Source organism: Ammospiza caudacuta, chromosome 6, assembly GCF_027887145.1.
Source record: "Ammospiza caudacuta isolate bAmmCau1 chromosome 6, bAmmCau1.pri, whole genome shotgun sequence".
NCBI classification, from domain to species: domain Eukaryota; kingdom Metazoa; phylum Chordata; class Aves; order Passeriformes; family Passerellidae; genus Ammospiza; species Ammospiza caudacuta.
In genome coordinates, this window is record NC_080598.1 from 32111743 (window position 1) to 32130486 (window position 18744).

General features: G+C 40.2%; 1 protein-coding gene across 2 annotated transcripts in view; it reads right to left on the bottom strand.

Annotated features, from left to right (window-relative positions):
• SMOC1 (SPARC related modular calcium binding 1) overlaps window positions 1-18744 on the bottom strand; it is a 127839-nt gene that overhangs the window by 35416 nt on the left and 73679 nt on the right. For both annotated transcript variants that reach the window (XM_058806822.1, XM_058806821.1), the window contains exons 6-7: window positions 12391-12447; window positions 7399-7479 (exon numbers count right to left, since the gene is read on the bottom strand). In XM_058806822.1, coding sequence (XP_058662805.1) covers window positions 7399-7479; window positions 12391-12447 — 138 coding nt within the window. The remainder of the gene's footprint in view (window positions 1-7398; window positions 7480-12390; window positions 12448-18744) is intronic.

Consider the following 18744-nt stretch of genomic DNA (forward strand, 5'->3'; position numbering starts at 1 on the left):
GTCCTTGGAACAACTAGTACAGCAATTATTGAAAAACTTGCCTAACTCTTCTAGCTAGAGTATACAAGCACACTATTTTTACAGTATTGTTACTCTGCAATTATAGGACACCAAACAGAAGGTCTTTGAAAACTGTCACAGGCAGGTAAAAAGTGGTTCAGACTGGTCTTCCTACCTACAGCAACATTATATTTAATGCCACTGCTGGTGAGGAACAAAAGGCAAGAAAGACAGGTTTATAGTGTGATGAGCCTTTTCATGCAGTGACAGAGCAGCTTTTTCCTGTAGTATTTTGCACTTTACAAGGAGGCAGAGGGAATTGCCTCTGACAGGAAGCTAGCAGTCACTTTTGGATATTTACCTAGAGTCAGCTGTAGAACTCTCTGCATAGAATATCCAGGCTTTGGAAGTTCAGTGATGTAACACAGGATTCAGACATCAGCCATGGCATAGAGAAACTGCTCCCACTTCATCAGTGTCATGAGATGGATGTCCAACAGACATCCCCATAGAGGGGTAGGCTTTTCCAGAGTTTTGGAATGCAGGTCTTCTCCTTCACAGCCTTATGCTGTACTAGGCAATATTCATGGCCTTCTTGGACAACTCTGTGGGCAGTAGATGCTCATAGGGACACACTGACCTGTGCTTTGAACCCTTTTTTTTCTTCACTTGCCTCTTTTTCTTCACTTGTCACTTGCAAACCCCACTAGGGTTTTTGGTTTCAGGATAAGCCTACCTAGGCCTAAACATTTTCCAGAGGTTATCTAGGAACTAGCAATGACAGTTACCTTGAAACAGCTCCTCCTTAATTGTGGTACCTCAGAAATGTGGTGAATTTGACAGGAACATGTCAAGAAGGTGGGAAGGTGAGTCACTATGTGCAGCCTTTCCGCAGGCATCAGCATACATTGAAATGGCTGTCTGAAGTGCAGATGCACAAAGGAGCCTGTGCTGAATGCTGCTATTACAAGCAGCAAGGAGACTGTGCTGCTAAGGAATTACTTCAGCAAATCAGTGTAGACCCTTCAATCTGAACCAGCTTCTGCTAAAAAACAAAACAAACTCCACAAAAGTTGACCAATCTCAGTTTGTGTCTGTATGTTCAGGTAATGCCTGCTGCTGGAGCTGATTTCCTTTCCCTTCCCCACCAAATCCCCAGTGGTTTTAAAAGCGGCGCTGTTTTCTATTTCCCCTTTTACCCCAGCTTCTTATATCTTTGCCCCTTCTCCTACTGCTCCTTGTCCACTTGCCTTAAACTGGCAGCTGCAGAGTAGTAGTTATGACTCCACATCTAAAGTAATTTATTTTCTTTCTTTGGGGGATAAGGAGGGGGGAGTGACTGAATTCTTTAGGAATGATTTATCGCACAGCTCTCAGGGGGAGCTTCATTTATTTGCCTAGCTGCATATGGTTTAACACCTATGGTTGCATGCTGATTATTATACAATGTTATTTTTCCCACTTGTATACTTTGCACCTTTTCATAGAGCAGATTAACTGGTCCCCAATGGCATGTTATTTATGACTTTGTTTGCTGGCTGTCTGGGAAGGGTCCTGATCCTAGATTCTTCCAATCCCCCTGCTTCTGCTCTCTCCTACATACTCCCTTCTTCACCACACACACCTGTCACACTGAGACTGCAGGAGAATCACCCTTGGGCATCACACATACCATCCTTCTCAGAACTTCCAGAAGGGAACAAGAGACAGAGGCCTCCCAAGCAGCAGCCAAGACAGGGAAGGATGCCTGCACCACAGATGGAGTCAGAGGGAAGGGAGGGATAATAAGTAAGGAAGAAACATCACATTTTAGCTTGCAAAGAAACAGGAACTCAGCAAATAAAAGCATATATATGTGTTGCAAAAATGTAATTGAATTAGTAAGCTTTTATTTCATACTCAACAGGAGCTTCTCTTGAAATTACTTTATTTGGAATCTAAACTAAAATTAATTCAAAACAAAACCAAAACAAATCCTCACCAAAAGAAGGGCTGGGAGGACTAATGCAAAAGTCTGAAAATAAATAGTTGTGGCAGATGGGACAACAGTCACAGAGTTTTAGCCCAATAGTTTTGACAGGTTAGAGGAGCACTTTGTTGGGAGACATTGGCTCAAGATGCAAGAAAAGAACCAAGAAGGATACATTAAAAGAGGACAGTAGAAAAGACAAAAGCTTTCTGACACACTGGTTCCCTCCCATGAACTCTTGTTCCTGACACCATCAATGACACTTTTTTCCTTTTCAGCTAGGGAGAAATTCAAAAGTCTTTACCTATTCCCAGGTGTGATTCCCAGAGGAGACAGAAGCACAAAAACATCTAACAAGGAGGACTGCAGTCAGCATTAGAATGTCATCCATAGACAACAAAATTTTCCAATTCAAATGCCACCAAAACATCTTATTCAGATGTCTCTAAAGCACAATTATTCCTGACTACAGCCCCTTTAAAACCAACCTACTCTCCTCACAAATAGCTATCTCCTTTGCTCAGTATCCTGACTAACACTAACCAGCCACAGATTTTGGGGAAGAGCCTACAGTCCTGTATTACACATTTGGACAGTAACATTAACAGAACTGGCATTGAGAGAGAGACAGCCAGTCTCAAACTAACACAACTAGTTTAGTAATAGTGGAAAATAGGAAAAAAGCAGCAGAAGTCCATGGTCTCATGTTGTTAAATAACAAGGTGGAAAGTGCTGTGCACCAAGAGTAGGACAAGACACCTAAGGAATAAGGCTGAGAAGCCACGATAAAGACAAGTGTGGAATTACCCCCATTAATAACATTGTTTTGTTTTTCCAGAACCTCATCTGAATCTACCTGGCTCTCTGTTCTCTGCAGTATTCCACATTTCCAAGGCATGAAGCAATTTGCTCCAACTCCAGATAACTGTACATTCAACAGATAGGTTCAAGGTCTCCCCACTCTAGAAAATAATATAGGCACTCAAGCTTTTTCTCTTTATCCTCACTTCTGAAAAGGAAAGTTCTAATAACAAATTAAACTCTTGTCTAACCTTAGCTATTTTTGGTGTATCCCACTAAAACTTGAAAAGAGCTTCCTTCTCAAGCTCTGTCTCTTTACGTGTTCATCTCTCCTGATCAAGAGGAACTACACGGATTTGCAATATGGTCTCAAGCAGACTCCTTTTTCATGTATGTGATTGCAGAAAGCCTCCATATGGATAAGACAACTGCCCCATGAGTACATTAGCCCCTGGGGCAGTTACTACCCCTGGTTAATAAGAAAGGCATGCAGGAAAATGGTGTAACTTCCTAACTGAGCACTAGAGAGAATGTTTTTGGGGGTGCCATGGATGTTTTCTTATGTTTTTTTTCCTGCAAGTGGGAAAAAAGACCCCTTAAGGACCACAGACAAACCAAAGAACTCAGGGCCTGGTAATAACACTTGATATAATCACATTCCACTTCACTGTGCAGATCTCTGGAGACAAACTGCACCTAAGATTTAAGAGACTCCGTTTCAGGTGGAGGGAAGAATATATATAGATGTGAAGTTTTCAAGTTGTTTCCCCCTTTGAAAAGCCCTAAAGTTTGGGCTTCAAGTTGACTCAATTAAGAGAAAGAAATGTGAATGCCACCATTCTTGTTTTCAAAGCTCATTCAGTTATACTCTGTCCACTAAGAGCTCCTGACAGGAGAAAGATCTATCACTGGAAGGCTATCAGGACGTGCCAGCACAATGCCTGGGTGCCAGAGCTGAACAGAACAGGCCACATGGAATTGGTCCCCATTCACCAAGCAAGATCTTGAAACAAACAGCTATGGGCTTTTTTGTTTTTTTTTTTTCTTTTTTTTTTTTTTTTTTTGAACTAGGCACAGCACAGAGAAACCTGTCTTCAGCTGCTAACCTTAATATATTACTCATTCTTCCTTTCAAATAACGTCATTTTCAAAACCCCAGTGACTGAAGAATATTTACTTGAGGCTGCTACTGCTGGTTTCTCCAGAGCTGTTTATTTTTCCATGCAGGGGCTCATTACATCATTCTGTGGTTTTCTTAAAGGTTGTCACGGTAAGCTGGATACAGGCTGGAAACTCTTGCTAACTAAAACCAAATCACTAAGTAGCACAAATGAATTTGGAGATAACCCAACTCTGGAAGTGAGGAAAATCCCTGGATTCCTCAGTGGAGATGGGGTGCTCCTAACCAAGCAGCCATTAGATTTCCTGGAAGTGGATAACATTATCAAATGCTTCCCTAGATTAAGAACTTAAGAAAAAATAATCACTTGGATTGTTTCAGGGTGAAATAGGTTAGGGGTAAGGGGAAGAGGCTGAAACAGTAAAAGTAGAATGAAAAAGTTGCCCGCCACGCTGATTAGAGAACAGCCATTGCAAGAACCCCACCTGAATCACCTCCTGCCCTGGCAGTGTTAAAAAATACACATTACAGAGAGCAGTGCCAGGTAACTGTCTTGGTTAGCTTAAGGTATCCATGTGCATGCATATGTGGATGTGCGTGTTTGGGAAAGGGGAGAAGCAGCAAAAAATATTTTTGTCATCTTGCCACAACAATATTGTGTTGATCTAGACTTTTCACTTGCCCCAGAAAGAAAAATTTGGTACTTGCAGGATTCATACAAATAGAAAATGTAGTTTTTAAGTGCAGAAAAACCAACTTTTCTGCTGTGCAACAGTACAGATGTTCATATTTTGGTTCCTGCCTCTGACTGAGAAGGCTTGAACCTGCATCTCACACTCTTGAGAAAAGGGTGCCATTTAATTCTTTAAGGTGGGCTGGGGTAACAGCACTAGCAATCCCTCCTAGCAATGCTCTTTTACTGAGCATAGAAAAACTCACTGGCAAAATGCCTAGAGACATATAGATTCTCAGTCAAGTGCTCTAATCACCAGGCTGGAGTCACTCTGCTTTTCCTGATGCCTAGCTTAATTAGGATTTACACATGCCAAACAAAATGTAAGTGCTCCAAAAAAAGAGGTCAGTTTCAGAAGAACCTCTTCTGTTTGTAATCACTAAACAGAAGACGGAATTCTCAGATTTCAAATGCAGCCCTCACAGGATACAGGCAGCATGTATTACATGGGGTGCAACCAGCTCTGCAATGCTCAGCTGCCTAGTGGGTGGCTCACCTAACACTGACCAGAGACAATGACAGCAAGTTAAAGAGTCTATTTGACTCCATATAGCAATTCTGAAATTCTCCTCATGGTTGACATAGCAATGGTGCTTTGCTTTCCAAGATGTCCAGTGTCAGTGCTGATTAGAGAACAGCACACATCCTCTGACAGCAGTATCTGAAAAGGACAGGGCCATATAATCACCACAGGGAGAAGAGAGATCAGAGCTGTGTTTCACTATACGAGCTCCAAGGAATAGGAAGTAAAGAGTTAGGCTGGATATTACAAAAGAAAAAAGTCTGAGATTGAATTCAGAGAGCAGAGCAATTTCCGCAGGGGAGAAAGAAAATCTTTATTATCTAAGGCATTTATGGTACAGTAGAAAATGCTGCTCTCCTTACAGTATAAACATTCACTAGCCCTAAGGCAGTAGATTAGATAACCTACCAGGTCTTTACTCTTTTCTCACTTCCAATTTCAGTGATTAAACTACTGCAAAAGCATACAAAAGCATCTGCTCCAAGACTGTAAGTGTAAGCTTGGATAGACAATACAGCTGAGGAAACAACAAACTGAAGAATCTAAATCTTGTGCTAGCAAAAGTTATCCTAACCCTTTAAAATAAATTTTAAAAATGGAAATGTGCTAAGCATTAGCATTTCAAGTTGGGCCAAAGGCAATTAAAAACATCCCCCAGTTTTGCATGCCCATTTCATGACAGCTGTTTCATCATCTACAGCCAAGACAGACTCAAAGACACTTGAAGAAACATGATTCTAAATGATAATTATCCCCCCCAGTTCTCTGCAGTTTGATCTACCTACTGTACATTGCCTTTAACATATATTACAAGGGATGAAAGAATGAAAGATACCAAACAAGGTGACTAGGCTTCACTTTTTGAAAGAAAAAGGCTGAAGTAGCCCACACTTTATAACACCTAAACCATAGCTCTAGGCAGTATTTCTTAATAATTTGTAAGAAACTGAAATGGATGTGTATCTGTATGGCCCAGTGGGGAAATTTGGGGATAAAAGTTGGCAACCCAGTCTTTTAATGAGACCCTACAGTAAGTGAGCATCAGAGCAATCAGTAAGGCTGAGTCAGATGAACCACGTCTTTTTTTAGCTTGCTGTATAAACCACCTTTTACACAGCTCTTGAATTTTCCACATGATCATTTATTTTTCATTTGTAGCATGCACTCACAATAATTTTGTTTAAGTAACAGAACTGACATCAGAAACAACTGAAAAAAGTGAGCAAAAGCAAAGTCACGCAAGGAACCCTTCTGTGGACAAAATTCCAGTTCACATCAGGCAGCTTCTTGACTAAACAATCAAAGTGATTGCCTTTACAACACGAAAGCCAGCCTACTTTTCTCTGTCAGGCCAAGAAAGGGTGGAAGACAGACCCTCCTGCTCCCAAGTCCCTTTGCAACCCCTTAGCATTCACTTTTCTTTCCATTACAGCTACGAGGTTTTCCGTATTAGAAGGAAAGTTGGTCTTCAAGATAGGCAGGACCCATTATAAAGGATTTTAATATTACACTGTCACCTTAAATTATACTGCCAGTTGCTGGTTGTCCCAGCAGCTGACAAAAACCAGAAGCTGTGTTTGCTCTCCCCTGAAAGACATCCTTAAAGAAGGATGCTGATACTCACACAATAATCTCCAATCTCAAATTTTACGCTCTGACTTCATGTCTTCCTGCTTCTCCTTTTCCCACTCATGTTCATGATCTCTTCTTTGCTGTTTTTTAGGCTTTGGTCTTCCTCCATCCACTCCACTACCCACAAAACAATCTCAACATTTTTGTAGGCTCACACACAATTAAACCACCTTTAGCTGTGAAATAATCTGCTCATTTCTCTATCAAAAAATATCCCCTGCAGAGAAGAATCTTGAATTTACTAGCAAAGAAGCCCCTTTTTGTATTTTTTGCAACTGCTTAGACCAAAACAACTGCCCCGATCTTTTAGCCAAATGCCTCAGTTCATATACCCATGCTGAACAGCAAACAGAATAAAGATGACAGATGACTGAAATGAATTAACAGATTAAGAAATTAAGAGATTCCCCAGTTATGTGTTGTGGAAATAAACATCCTTCATCACACATTGATTATGGCCCTTTGGCCACAAAAAAATGACCTTATCTGAAATTACTTTGTAGCCTGGGCTGCAAGTAACCCTAGAAGCTTGATAGCTCCATGAAGAAAGAATGAAACAAGAACAGATGTGAGGAGCTGCAGACTAGTTAAAATAATAATTTTTTTAGATGTAACCTTACCTGAATTCCTTACATTAGAGCTGTTCATTTTGGAATCTTTGATGACCAAGTGCTTAATCCAAAGGGTGGGTGCTGTGATTTCTGAAAGAATAAAAATAACAGCCTTAAGTAAACTGCAGCAACTATTAAAATTACATATGCTAGTTACTCAGAATCACTGAATGGTTTGGGCTGGAAGGGACCTTAAAGAACATCTTATTCTAACCCCCCTGCCATGGGTAGGGACAGCTTCCACTAGACCAGGTTGCTCCAAGCCCCATCCAACTGGGTCTTGAATACTTCCAATGATGAGGCAGCCACAGCTTCTCAGGGCAACCTGTTCCAGTGCCCCACCACCCCACAGTAAAGAGTTTTTTCCCTCATACCTAATCCAAACCAACTCTCTTTCAGTTCAAAGCTGTTCCCCCTTATCCTGTCACTACATGCTCTTGTAGTAGCAGTCCCCTCCAGCTCTCTTGTAGGCTGGCTTCAGGGACCGCAAGGCGCTAGAAGGTGTCTTCTGAACAACCCCAACTCTCTCAGTCTCTCTTCATAGAAAACAAGATGTCAGCCACAATCATGCCATAACTAATCTATCATCTTTGTACAGACAGGTTGATCCCCTGGTGAGGTCTTCCAACTCTGTGAACCATCATTTGTAAATCTTCCACAAGGTTCTCTCATTATCTTCCTGTTTCAGAAAGTATATCTCTGCTGGCAAAACTCTTTCTTTCCTCCCTCTAATCCCCACTTCCTAAATTCTCAAAAAGCCTTTTTCCTCAAGACTCAGAGATCACAAACATTGCATTGGGTGCTATAGTATATGCTATTTCCCCCAGAAATCTAGATTTTAAACAGTCAATCCAGACCTTAAATATTGTTTTAACAGCCCAAGAAGGTCTGGCCCCAGTCAGTTCCCTAAAACAAGCAACAACAAAATCTGAAATAAATAGGCAGAGACATGAAGATATTTCTGGAAAGACTTGAAAGGAAGTCTGTTAAAGAAATAGGTTTTGGTTAGAAAAGCATGTCTGATGCATTAACCAAGACATCCAAACATAAATTTGTGGGAAAAAAGTGCTTAGAGCACCTCCTCTGAGGTGTTATAATCAACTTCAAAACATATCTGAACCTGCCTTAAGCCACAGAAATGACATAACCTCAGCATTTGATTAGAACTGAGCAAAGCAGCACTTGCTATCATGGGCTAGAGCACCTCATGTGACATTTTCAGGACTGATACTTTCTGAAAAAAAATTCAATTTCCACAAAATTCAAGTTCCTGAGGTTCTTCTTAAGTTCCTCTAAGAACTTTTCACAGGAGTTTTCTTGCTTCCTTTTTCACATATACAGGGATCTGCTCAGCAAAGGGAGAAGCTGGCTGAGTAAAGAAAAACTGATTACAAATTAAAAGAGCATGGAAAAAAAAAAGAAAATTAATTTCTCCTTCCTAAATATTTTCAGCCACATTGATTGAAGCCATCATAGTAATTGTGTTTAGGGCATTTTTTTCACAAGGACGTATCGATTGAACACTGTTAAACAAAGTTTTACTGCTGCTGGAATACAAAAAACTGCCTTATCTGCTAGTTTCACTACACTATTTTATCAACATTCAGCCATCATATGCTTCTATAAATACATACACCTACATGCTTTGGTTTAATGACTATTTCTACTTGTGTGCTTCTCCCCTTCCTAGCTCTTACCCAATGTTTAACTTGAGGTAGTTCTCCCCAAAAGGGGCCTAAACTCCCATATCTGGGATGAAATTTAGCTCTGACTCTGCATTATATGGAGCAGGTATGTTTACAGCTGAAAAATGAGGGACAATCAAAGTTAATAGATGCTGAAGAATGATGAAGGCCTTTAGAAATACAATGGTGTACATCTTTCAGTGAGGCTGAAAGGTCTACAAAAAGCAATTCTGTGAAAAAAGAGAAATATAAAGAAAAGAAAATTAATTCCTTGGAATCTACCATAAATATGTATTTTTAAACCAAGTAACCTGGCTATCTTTTTGGATTACAGGCACCTCTGAGCAACAGATCTGCGGAAAGAGTAGATTCCCACTTTGAATTAAGAGGCAAAGTTTACCAAAAAGAAGAGATGTGTAAAGAATATATCTTAAGGAAATTACTACTCCTTGCACATGGAAACTAAAGAGATGGTGAAAACAAAATAAGATAGCCTAGAAGTGCAGGACAGAATATTACATTTTAAAACTATACCAAGGACATTAATAAAACACTCTTCAGCAGAGGAGAATCTTGTCCTAAAAAAAGATTCACTATAAACATCTCTAAGATCTGCATTATAATAATATGAAATAATTTTTAGAGAGATGGCCGTGTTATGATTCCAACTTTGGATGGGAGAGTTTAAGTTATCTGATTGACATTATCTCTGGCACTGCTCTGTTATGCCCTCAGGGCAGATGGTAGGGAGTGGGCGGGGAACTTATGCATGAAATGCGAATTTTCATTATCCTGTAATGTAGATGAAAACATGGGAAAGGTGAATCTTCATCTTAGAGTTGCTGAAGTCCAAGAGTTATCACACATTTCAGGGGCAGGTCAGTGGATGTAATGCCCTTTGAAAAAAGTCAGCCCCTTGTGTATGGAAGGTACCAAAGGCAAAACATGAAAAAAACCCAACATGGTTATTGTTCATTCATGTTGGTACCAGCTCCACCCTGGCTGCCTGGCCTTGAATATATAGGTTTACAGGAACCCATCAGTTCTCAAATTCACTGAAGTGGAATGGGATCTGAACTTTAATGCCTTTGAACATCTATGAAGATTTCAGACCTGACAGGTGAATGAATGGATAACTGTTTCGCTCTTTTCTGTCATTTGTGTCAGACGTCAAGTACAAGCCATTCCTCAGGAAGACCTACCCAAGCCACTGGGAGAGTCTTCTAGTGAAGTATCACAACATGTTTGCTCAGACAGGATCAAGGGATTGTTCAGGATGACATCCTGAGGTGTCTGGTCCAACCTTCTGCTCCAGACAGGGTCAGCTCCAAGAACAGAGCAGGTTGCTCAGGACTTTAAAACCATTAAAATATCCTGAGCTGGAAGGGACCCACAAGAACCATTAGAGTCCAACTCCTAGTGTTGCACAAGACACCCCAAGAATAACACCATTAATTGTTTATTCTTACAGCCACCACCAAAATCTACTCAGTCCTATTTTACTAATAGAGATGACAAAATATAGAATGACAAATTTAGAAGAGATTATTCATCAATGCATAGTCTGATTACCTGCCTGTCCATCTGTTCTCCAGAGTCATAAGGGACACTGCTAATACAATAGGAGGCCATGGCACTAGTCATACTCTCTGAAAGTCTAGGAGATAAGGTCTTGAAAAATATATTGCAATGTTTTTGAGAGCCAATCTTTCATCATTCAGTCCAAGCCCATTTACCAGACTGGAGTTCACCTATAAATCAATGTGAAGGGTTTTGATTGAAAATGTTTTTCATGGAAAGTAGAATAACACTTTTTTTCAGATTCTGCCATCACCAGAAGAACCAGAAAAGGTGTGTTCACTACACCACTTCAAGAACTTTGTCCACTTCTATTTGAATGACCAAAATGTTTAAACTGTCCTAGAAGGAGCTTCTGACCAGGCTGTATTAACCACATCACCTCACTCCTGCATTCTACTAGCACATTCCTTCCTTTAAATATCTATGGGTACCCTCTCAGGGGAAAACTTCTAAGGTCAGAAGTTTGTGATTGCCAACAGTAATTTAATACAATATCAGCTTACTGCCAGAAGGAACCCTCTTTTGATATAAACAAGAGAGAGCCAGCATGGCTTCAGTCTCCTTTGTTTATTTGAGAGTGTTTTTTCTCTGAGAGCTTTACTGTTTCTTAAAGCTCACAAGAAGATTGCTACAAATGTATGATCACTAAATGCAAAGTGATAGGACTACAGCATCTTGCCATTAAATGTTTATTTTAGCAACAATAAAACCCCACCACAGCACCCATTTCTACAAGAAAGCAGGAAATATCAATAGAAAAGTAGCTCTTGCTCAGTAGTCTCCATTTCTGCCTTTGATCCAGTTGAAAAAAGGAATAAAGTACAGCAGTGCCCTATGAAAATGTATAGGCTTTCCCTCACTGCCTTATGGTCTACAGTTTCAGATGGGTCACAGAGTGCTCCGTACTTTAGCCCATAGCTTCACTATAATGGTTGTGGGTTTAAACCTGTAGAAAACAGGCACTGCTTCCAAGCAATATTCAAGATAAAAGCAGCTTCTGTAAGGCCTATTCACTACCAAAGGAGCACTATTCCCACTGGTATTTATGTTTGTATGTATAAAAGGCTTGAACCCTCTGTGATGACAGCCATTTTATCCTTGTTTAAAGGCTTCCAATAGACTAAGGTCTGATATTCCCTCTCCAAAATAATACAATTGCAAGATTGCCTATTTGAGAAGGAAACTGCCTGGGTGGGCCATGAATTAAAGTGGGCTCAAGACAATGACTTCATTTGCTTAAATAGTATGTGCGTCAATGAAAGCATTTGCTAAATAAAGAAACCTCCCAGCAATTTTCTTCCAAGTCAACATTCACAAGCTGTGGTTTAGCATTATCCTTCCTTTTGTGAAGCTCTAACACACTGCAGAGGTTATGAAACTCCCAGTATTAGCATCATCTGAATGGAGATAGCAAGGGGGTAAGGACAGCCTAAAGGAAGTGGCCACTTCTGATTGGATGCACCTTTTTTTTACTTGCTGGGACACACTTTTTCCTCCAAAATTACACCTGGAGTCTGATCAACTAGTGTATTGCTAGATTCCAGAAAACTGGGGAGAATGTAAAAGGATTAGAGAAAATGCCTGAGGTCCCAAGGGCACTCTAAAATTTTGATAATTTATGAGATTCACTGGCTTGTCTGCTTTGCAGGATATAGAAAGCATTTGAACCATAAATCCTAGAGAAAAGGGAGAGGGGAGTAGCTTTTTTTGTTGTTAATTTAAGGGATGTTCTTACCTTCTCCATCGAAAATAGGCTGGGTTTCCATCGTAGGCGTTGGCTTCGAACCATCATCTGAATTGAGGGTTAGAAAGAATCGAAAAGAAACTACCATTATTGAGGTAAATACTATCTACTCTCCAGTACTGTTGAATGATTGGGATTTGTACATGGCCCGGCCAAGTCCGGAAAAGAGAGAAGACAGACAGAACAAAATCATTTTTGCTGAAAGCAATAACATTTTACATTAAATATGCACCAAGCCCTTTAGGTACACTTAAAAAGCCTCCCCCCTCCCTCCTCAAACCACTGGTGTTTATCACCTGGGAGTGTCCCCAGAAAGCAATTAATTGCCTTTTTAGTTTCAGGTCAGTTTAGTTTTACACTAAGCTTTACGCTACTCAGGCCACTTCCCGAGACAGCAAAGGTTCTGGAGATTGCTGTCCTATTGTGTCTTTTTCCTCACTCCTTTTACTCAAAAGAAAAATTCTTCTGAAACTTACCTGTGTAGAACTGGCACCAGTATTTACTGCAGAGGTGTTAGAATGGGATGGTCAATAGCAAATCTTTTTTATTCACAATCTCTGCATCAAGATGTTCTCTAATTGCAATGTGGTGGCAGTGTCTTCCAATGGAAAATTGTGGAACAATAATTTCTCTTACATTAGGTTCAGGTTTAGTTGAGTCTGTTTTGCCCATGACAGTATTTGGTTAGTGATCTCTCCTGGACCTTAACTCACAAATTTTGATACATTTTCTCCCCTATCCAGTTGCAGAGCAGAGTGTCAGAGCAGCTCTGGCGGGTGCCTAGCCAGGGTCAGCCTACTACATCTAGAATTGGGCTTTTTTCCTGTTGGAAATACAGTGGCTTAAAACCTTCAGTTTCTAGTAACTATTCTTTGCATATGTTATTGGCAAGAATGACACTAAGCAGCAAAGTGGGCAGTACCCTCAAATGCAAAGTAGCACAGTGAAAATCTGTTGGAGGGAGGAGTCCACGCCAGGAAAGCCAGGCTTTCTATCTCCATGACCATCAGATGCACAGGGCAAACACTCTTTGGAGGAAACGTATATGGGACAGTCCTTCCTAGAGGAAGCAGTAACTGCCCTTAGCCTTCTCTTATATCAGCTCCATTCACAAAAGTAAGAGACCATTGGAAGAGGAAGGGAAGGGCAGAGATGGAAAACAGAAGCCTGTAGACTTTTTCCACCCATACCTGTATTTGCAGTTTTTTTAGGAAAAGCTCAAATACCTCTTCCACAGTTAATTTATTTTATGCATTTCCACACAAAGTAGTCTAGTTCACAGAAAGCAAAAACATGCTGATAATTCCATTTCAACCTCAGAGATCCACTTAAGTAAAGGACATTGAGAGAAATGAGAGAGACACCTCGTTGTCATGTTCCTCTTCATCACTGCATTTGGTTTTATGCTAAACTACAAGTGTAACAAAAAATACGTGGAAGATAAAATACTCACCATTCTTCAGTCAGCTCTTGTTCTGAGCTTTTCTGTTATTGGGCTTTACCAGTAACCTGGATAAGCAGTACTTATTTTTTTTAAAGTTTGAGCAACTGATTTGAAAAAAAATCCTGAATACTTCTTAAATTACAAGGAGGAAGGTTTTGCCCTTTAAAGGCTCTTTGGATAAAAGTAAATAGCTGATCTTCCCTTTTTATGTTAGAATAGGTTGCTCTGCTTTTGCAAGACTCCAGGAGCCACAGCTATGGCTTGCTATTTATTTAGGATGGCACTTTACACTGAAATGAAGCAGTCAACAGAATGTAATTAGCATGACTGGCTTTAAAGATTGAGAAACCAACCCCAAACTGCTGAAGACACTCATAGAAAGGTGAATAATTCTCAAGTTATACAAAACAGGAAGAGACCTGGTTTTTAAAAAAGACCAGTGCAATAATAAGTTTCTTATTGCTCTCATGAATGCTTCTGCACCAAGTAATTACAGAATTGCTTTTCAGATTTAAAGCAGCAACCTAAAAGCCAACAATGGGGGAAAATTAGAAGTGGATCTGAGCCACAGCATTTGATCCAAATCATTACTTGAAATTTGGCAGAACACGGGTTGTTTCAGGTTCAGGGGGATTCTTTCACATTCATGTATGTGCAAGGAACACAGCAGCAATTACAATTTGTCAAATACATTTTTCTTAAAGAGAATTCTGCAGCAGCTTTTGTATGAAGTTAGCCATTAAGCTACTGGAGAGTACTAAACAAACCCTTCAGTTAAAAGCTATTGTTTAAGATAATCTCAGTAAAATGGCTCAATGGATTACACAATCATTTCCTTACTGGATTACTAAAGCCAAATTGTCACTAAGTCCTCATTGTAGCAGCACCCAGCACAGTATTAAGGGCTTTGCAAATAGAGAGAAGTATAATTACTCCCCTGTTGTTCAATGAAGTACAGTTCTTTCATCACACATAGAAGAAAAAAATGCAATAGACAAGAGCCCTGTAATTACATTCACCATATTTCAAAAATCAAAAGCCAGAGATATTTCTGATTGTTTTTTAAAGGTCATGAAATAGTCACATAAAAGACAAAAATTGCACTTCATTAAAAACACCATGCTCACTTCCCAGCTGCCAGTTTCTTACTCTGAAACTACCAATTTTTTTTCTTAAACTGGAGAATTCTCAGTAACTCTCAGTGTTCCAAATTAGCTTACACCAAGTTCCAATGCTGTTCCCTCTCGGCAGAAAAACCACCCTAATACTTGCCTGCTCTTATCTGATTTTTCCTCTCGCTCAATACTCCATTTGTCACACAACATTTGTTCCACTGGCCTGTTTGCTCCTCACAAACAAGGCATAAGTTCTATTTTACATAGCTGAAAGTTCTGAAAAAACATTTTGTATTCCTTAAATAAAAATTTCAACAAAGAACAAACCCCCTCACTATTCCAGAGGCATAAGGTCTCCTGTGATACTATGTGAGAAGTACATAATACTGTTACTTTGGGTACAAAGGCAATGAAGTATGTTCACTGGGTACAGTATCTTCCTTTCTTCAAAGAGCTGTTAAATTCCACACTTTCAAAACAGGCATGCCACTGCAATAGTTCCTTATGCACAGCATGTCACAGAGATTAAAGAGATCAAGTGTTACTTCCTAATCCCTCTAGATAGCAATGCTCCAAATCAGAACTCATGTAATTCAGAACCACATCCCTTGGTTGCAGAATATTTTCCGAGCCTTGAGGAGGAGTTCACTGCATACTTCTCTTCCAAGTTTTACAACCCAGCATGAATACCCACTTTCTTTTTCCAAGACCACTGTCTACAGACAGTATCACTCACCGGAATACCTCCTCATGGGATATTTTAAAGCTATAAAACTCCTCCAGTAAGTGTCCTTTTCCTAGGGTACACTTGCAAAAGTTAAGCAGATTTTTCTTGCTCAATTGCTGTCAACTTTAAAATGGTATTTTTATCTTTCCACAGGACAAGAGTGAAACAGGCAGGTCTAAATAAGATTCCCTAAGGCATTTTCACATTAAGGTGTCTCGGATACAAACCAGAATTCCACTTCCTCTACTACTGTCAGAAGCTCATAAGCAAGAACAGTTTTTATTGCGCTTGACTGACATTGACTTGAAACAGGGACAATTACTGCACATCCTGATCTACTGCTAGTGCTGGGCAAGAAGTCTTTATGCTCTCACTAGAAGACCTTTCCCCATGTCTTATCCTTGCAAAACATCCAGCAAGCATCCACATCTGCAATGACTGTAGCGTACACTGGGGTTGAGGGAGAAGGACGACACCTGTTAAAGTGACCATTTTACTCTGAGTGACAAGCACTAAGGCCATGAGCAACTTAGATTACATCAGGAGAAAAGTAAACTCCTTGACATAAAAAAGCATTATTACTATGGAAAAATGTGAAATAACTGCCTGCTGCTGTGAATCACCATTCTCAACTCAAGCTACCTAATAGAAGCTGTAGAAAGGAGAAAAGTTAGGAGATAAAAGTGATGTACTGAAGGTTGATGTTGCTGGGGAAGCACATAGGTCTTGGTCTGCTAATGTGATGATGCAGGTACTCAGATGACTTGCCCAGTGAGTATATTTTTCCTGGGTAGGAGATGTGATGTGGGAGGCTAATGCTATGTTCTGACTGGAATCCATGAGGCAATCTGTAAACATTACTTCCATTTTGAAGAGCACAGGTGTTTATGGAGTCAATCATCTAAGCTGTATACAAAGTCTAATCTTTTTTTAAAGTCTATAGCTTGAACATCAATGGTTTCCAGACTTGAGTCAGACTGACAGAATAAGCAGATGACAATTTTAAGTGTATAGCTCTGCTCTGGGAGGAGGCAGCCTTCTTCTAGTGTCAAGTGGCTCCTTCACTTACCATCATCTGGTTTTGGCTGAGTCATTAGAGAGCACAGCTGGAGCTAAATAGGCAACTTAGAGCACAGAGAGCCAGGACAATGAGTGAACTCTTAGCAGGTCCTGTTCGATGCAGCAAAGTCCACCTTCAGCAAACCTGTCAAGTCTACAGCAAGAGAGAAGCTCTTTCCCAGGCTCCAGTACTCCTGAGGGACTCAAGTCATACATACTCATTCCTGCAGCTTTAGTAACTCCGGGCAGACAAACAAAGAGCTGCCAGGTCAATTAGGTTCCATGTATCCATGCAGTTCCTGAATCTTGAAGATGCAGTTTTGACTCTGACATTTTTATGTATTACCCCCAGATCCAGAGTATTTTAAAGTATTAAAAAAAAAAAAAGAAAAAATACAACAAAACTTGTGTGCTGTGTTTGCACTGCATGGGGTCTTAGACAAAAATACATGTCCTTTCTAGTATTGCAGGGGAGGTGCAAATTGTTGCCTTAACCACAATCCTTCCCTACATTAAATGAAACAATTTCAGCAAGTCATAATTAATTTAATAGTCTATGCAACTTCTGTGTAGACATATATTGCCAACATAAGTGCAGAAAGTTAGCATTCATGCAAAGAAAATTCTTTCAATCTGGCCAATCAAGGTAAGTTTTTGCAAGCAGCTGAAATAGAAACACACCAGTGCAGATAGACCTCCCTGCCAAGTTTTCACACTCCTGTCCATGGAATTATTTAAGTTGAAAAAGACCTCTAAGATCATCAAGTCCAACCACTTCTATGCATGGAGATCCCACAGCTGTTAAAAAAAAAAAAAAACAGCTTTTTAAACCAAATCAGCAAAAGCCACATTCTCACTCTTTATTGCTTTAATTTTAAGAAACAGCAGCAATGAGCTGCCTTTGGATATAACAACCTCCAAACACTTGAACATGGACAACTGAAGCAAAATTTTGCTTAGAAAGGGGAAAATATGCCTAAGTGCCAAACATTCAAGGGCTCTGTGGGGCTTAATGGGCTCCTGAGTGCAAAGGTTGACTTGCACTGTCACTGCAGTAATTTTTCTCTTCCTACATCAACTATTCTGTATGCCATATGGATGTGGGCAGCCTTTACTTCAGCACTGCATTCCAGATATCAACCAGATAGGATAAGGAGCCTTTCCCTGTGCCTTCTGGAAGGCATTAGTTCCCCCCACTTCCTTCTCACATCTCCCTTGCAGGTGCATCAACATGAAAAAAGCCACTGAAGCCCCAAGGACTTTGTGGTCCAATGTACTCAGTGTTTGTTTGGCAGCACAATTCTTTGCCCTGCAAGAAAGCCTATCCCATGCACAGACAGCTGGAAGTAACTCTGACCCCTGTGACACAATTCAAAGCCTCCTCTGTTTGGCTTTTTGATTCCTGATTGACACACTCACTGCCAGGCGGAGATAAATGCTGCTGGGAGGACAATGTTGATCTGCTTGACTATTCTTGTGAAGGACTTTTTCAGAATAATAAACAAAAAACACTGGTGTGCTTAAGTGTCTGAATAGAACTGGAGGTAGACAGAGAGGGGAGCGGAGTGCTTTACAGAGGCTGGCAAGTCGACTGAAGAGTTAATTGTCTGGGTGTACAATGAGTTTATTCTGACCACAAACAAAGAGCTCCCTCTTCCTGGGTCTGGTCCTTCAAAAGCAAACGTGTCAAAAGCAGTCTGGAGGAGCACTCATTAATAGCAATGCTCTAGTCTCTGGGGTTCAGTGGCCTTAAAACTATTGAATCTTGAGATTCAGACAGAATCTCCCTAAAATCCAAAGTCCTTATTTACTGTCTAAGTTCTAAAGGCAGTTCTACAGTAATTAGCCAAAAGAAACCTCCCCTCTAACCTCTCATTCTTTACAGTCTTTAAACAGCATCTTTTGAAAAATTAAGGTATTACCCTTCAAACATAATGCTGTAGACACCTTCCCCAACATGAGATCCAGTTTTATATTATTTCAATTATGTGTCACATAAA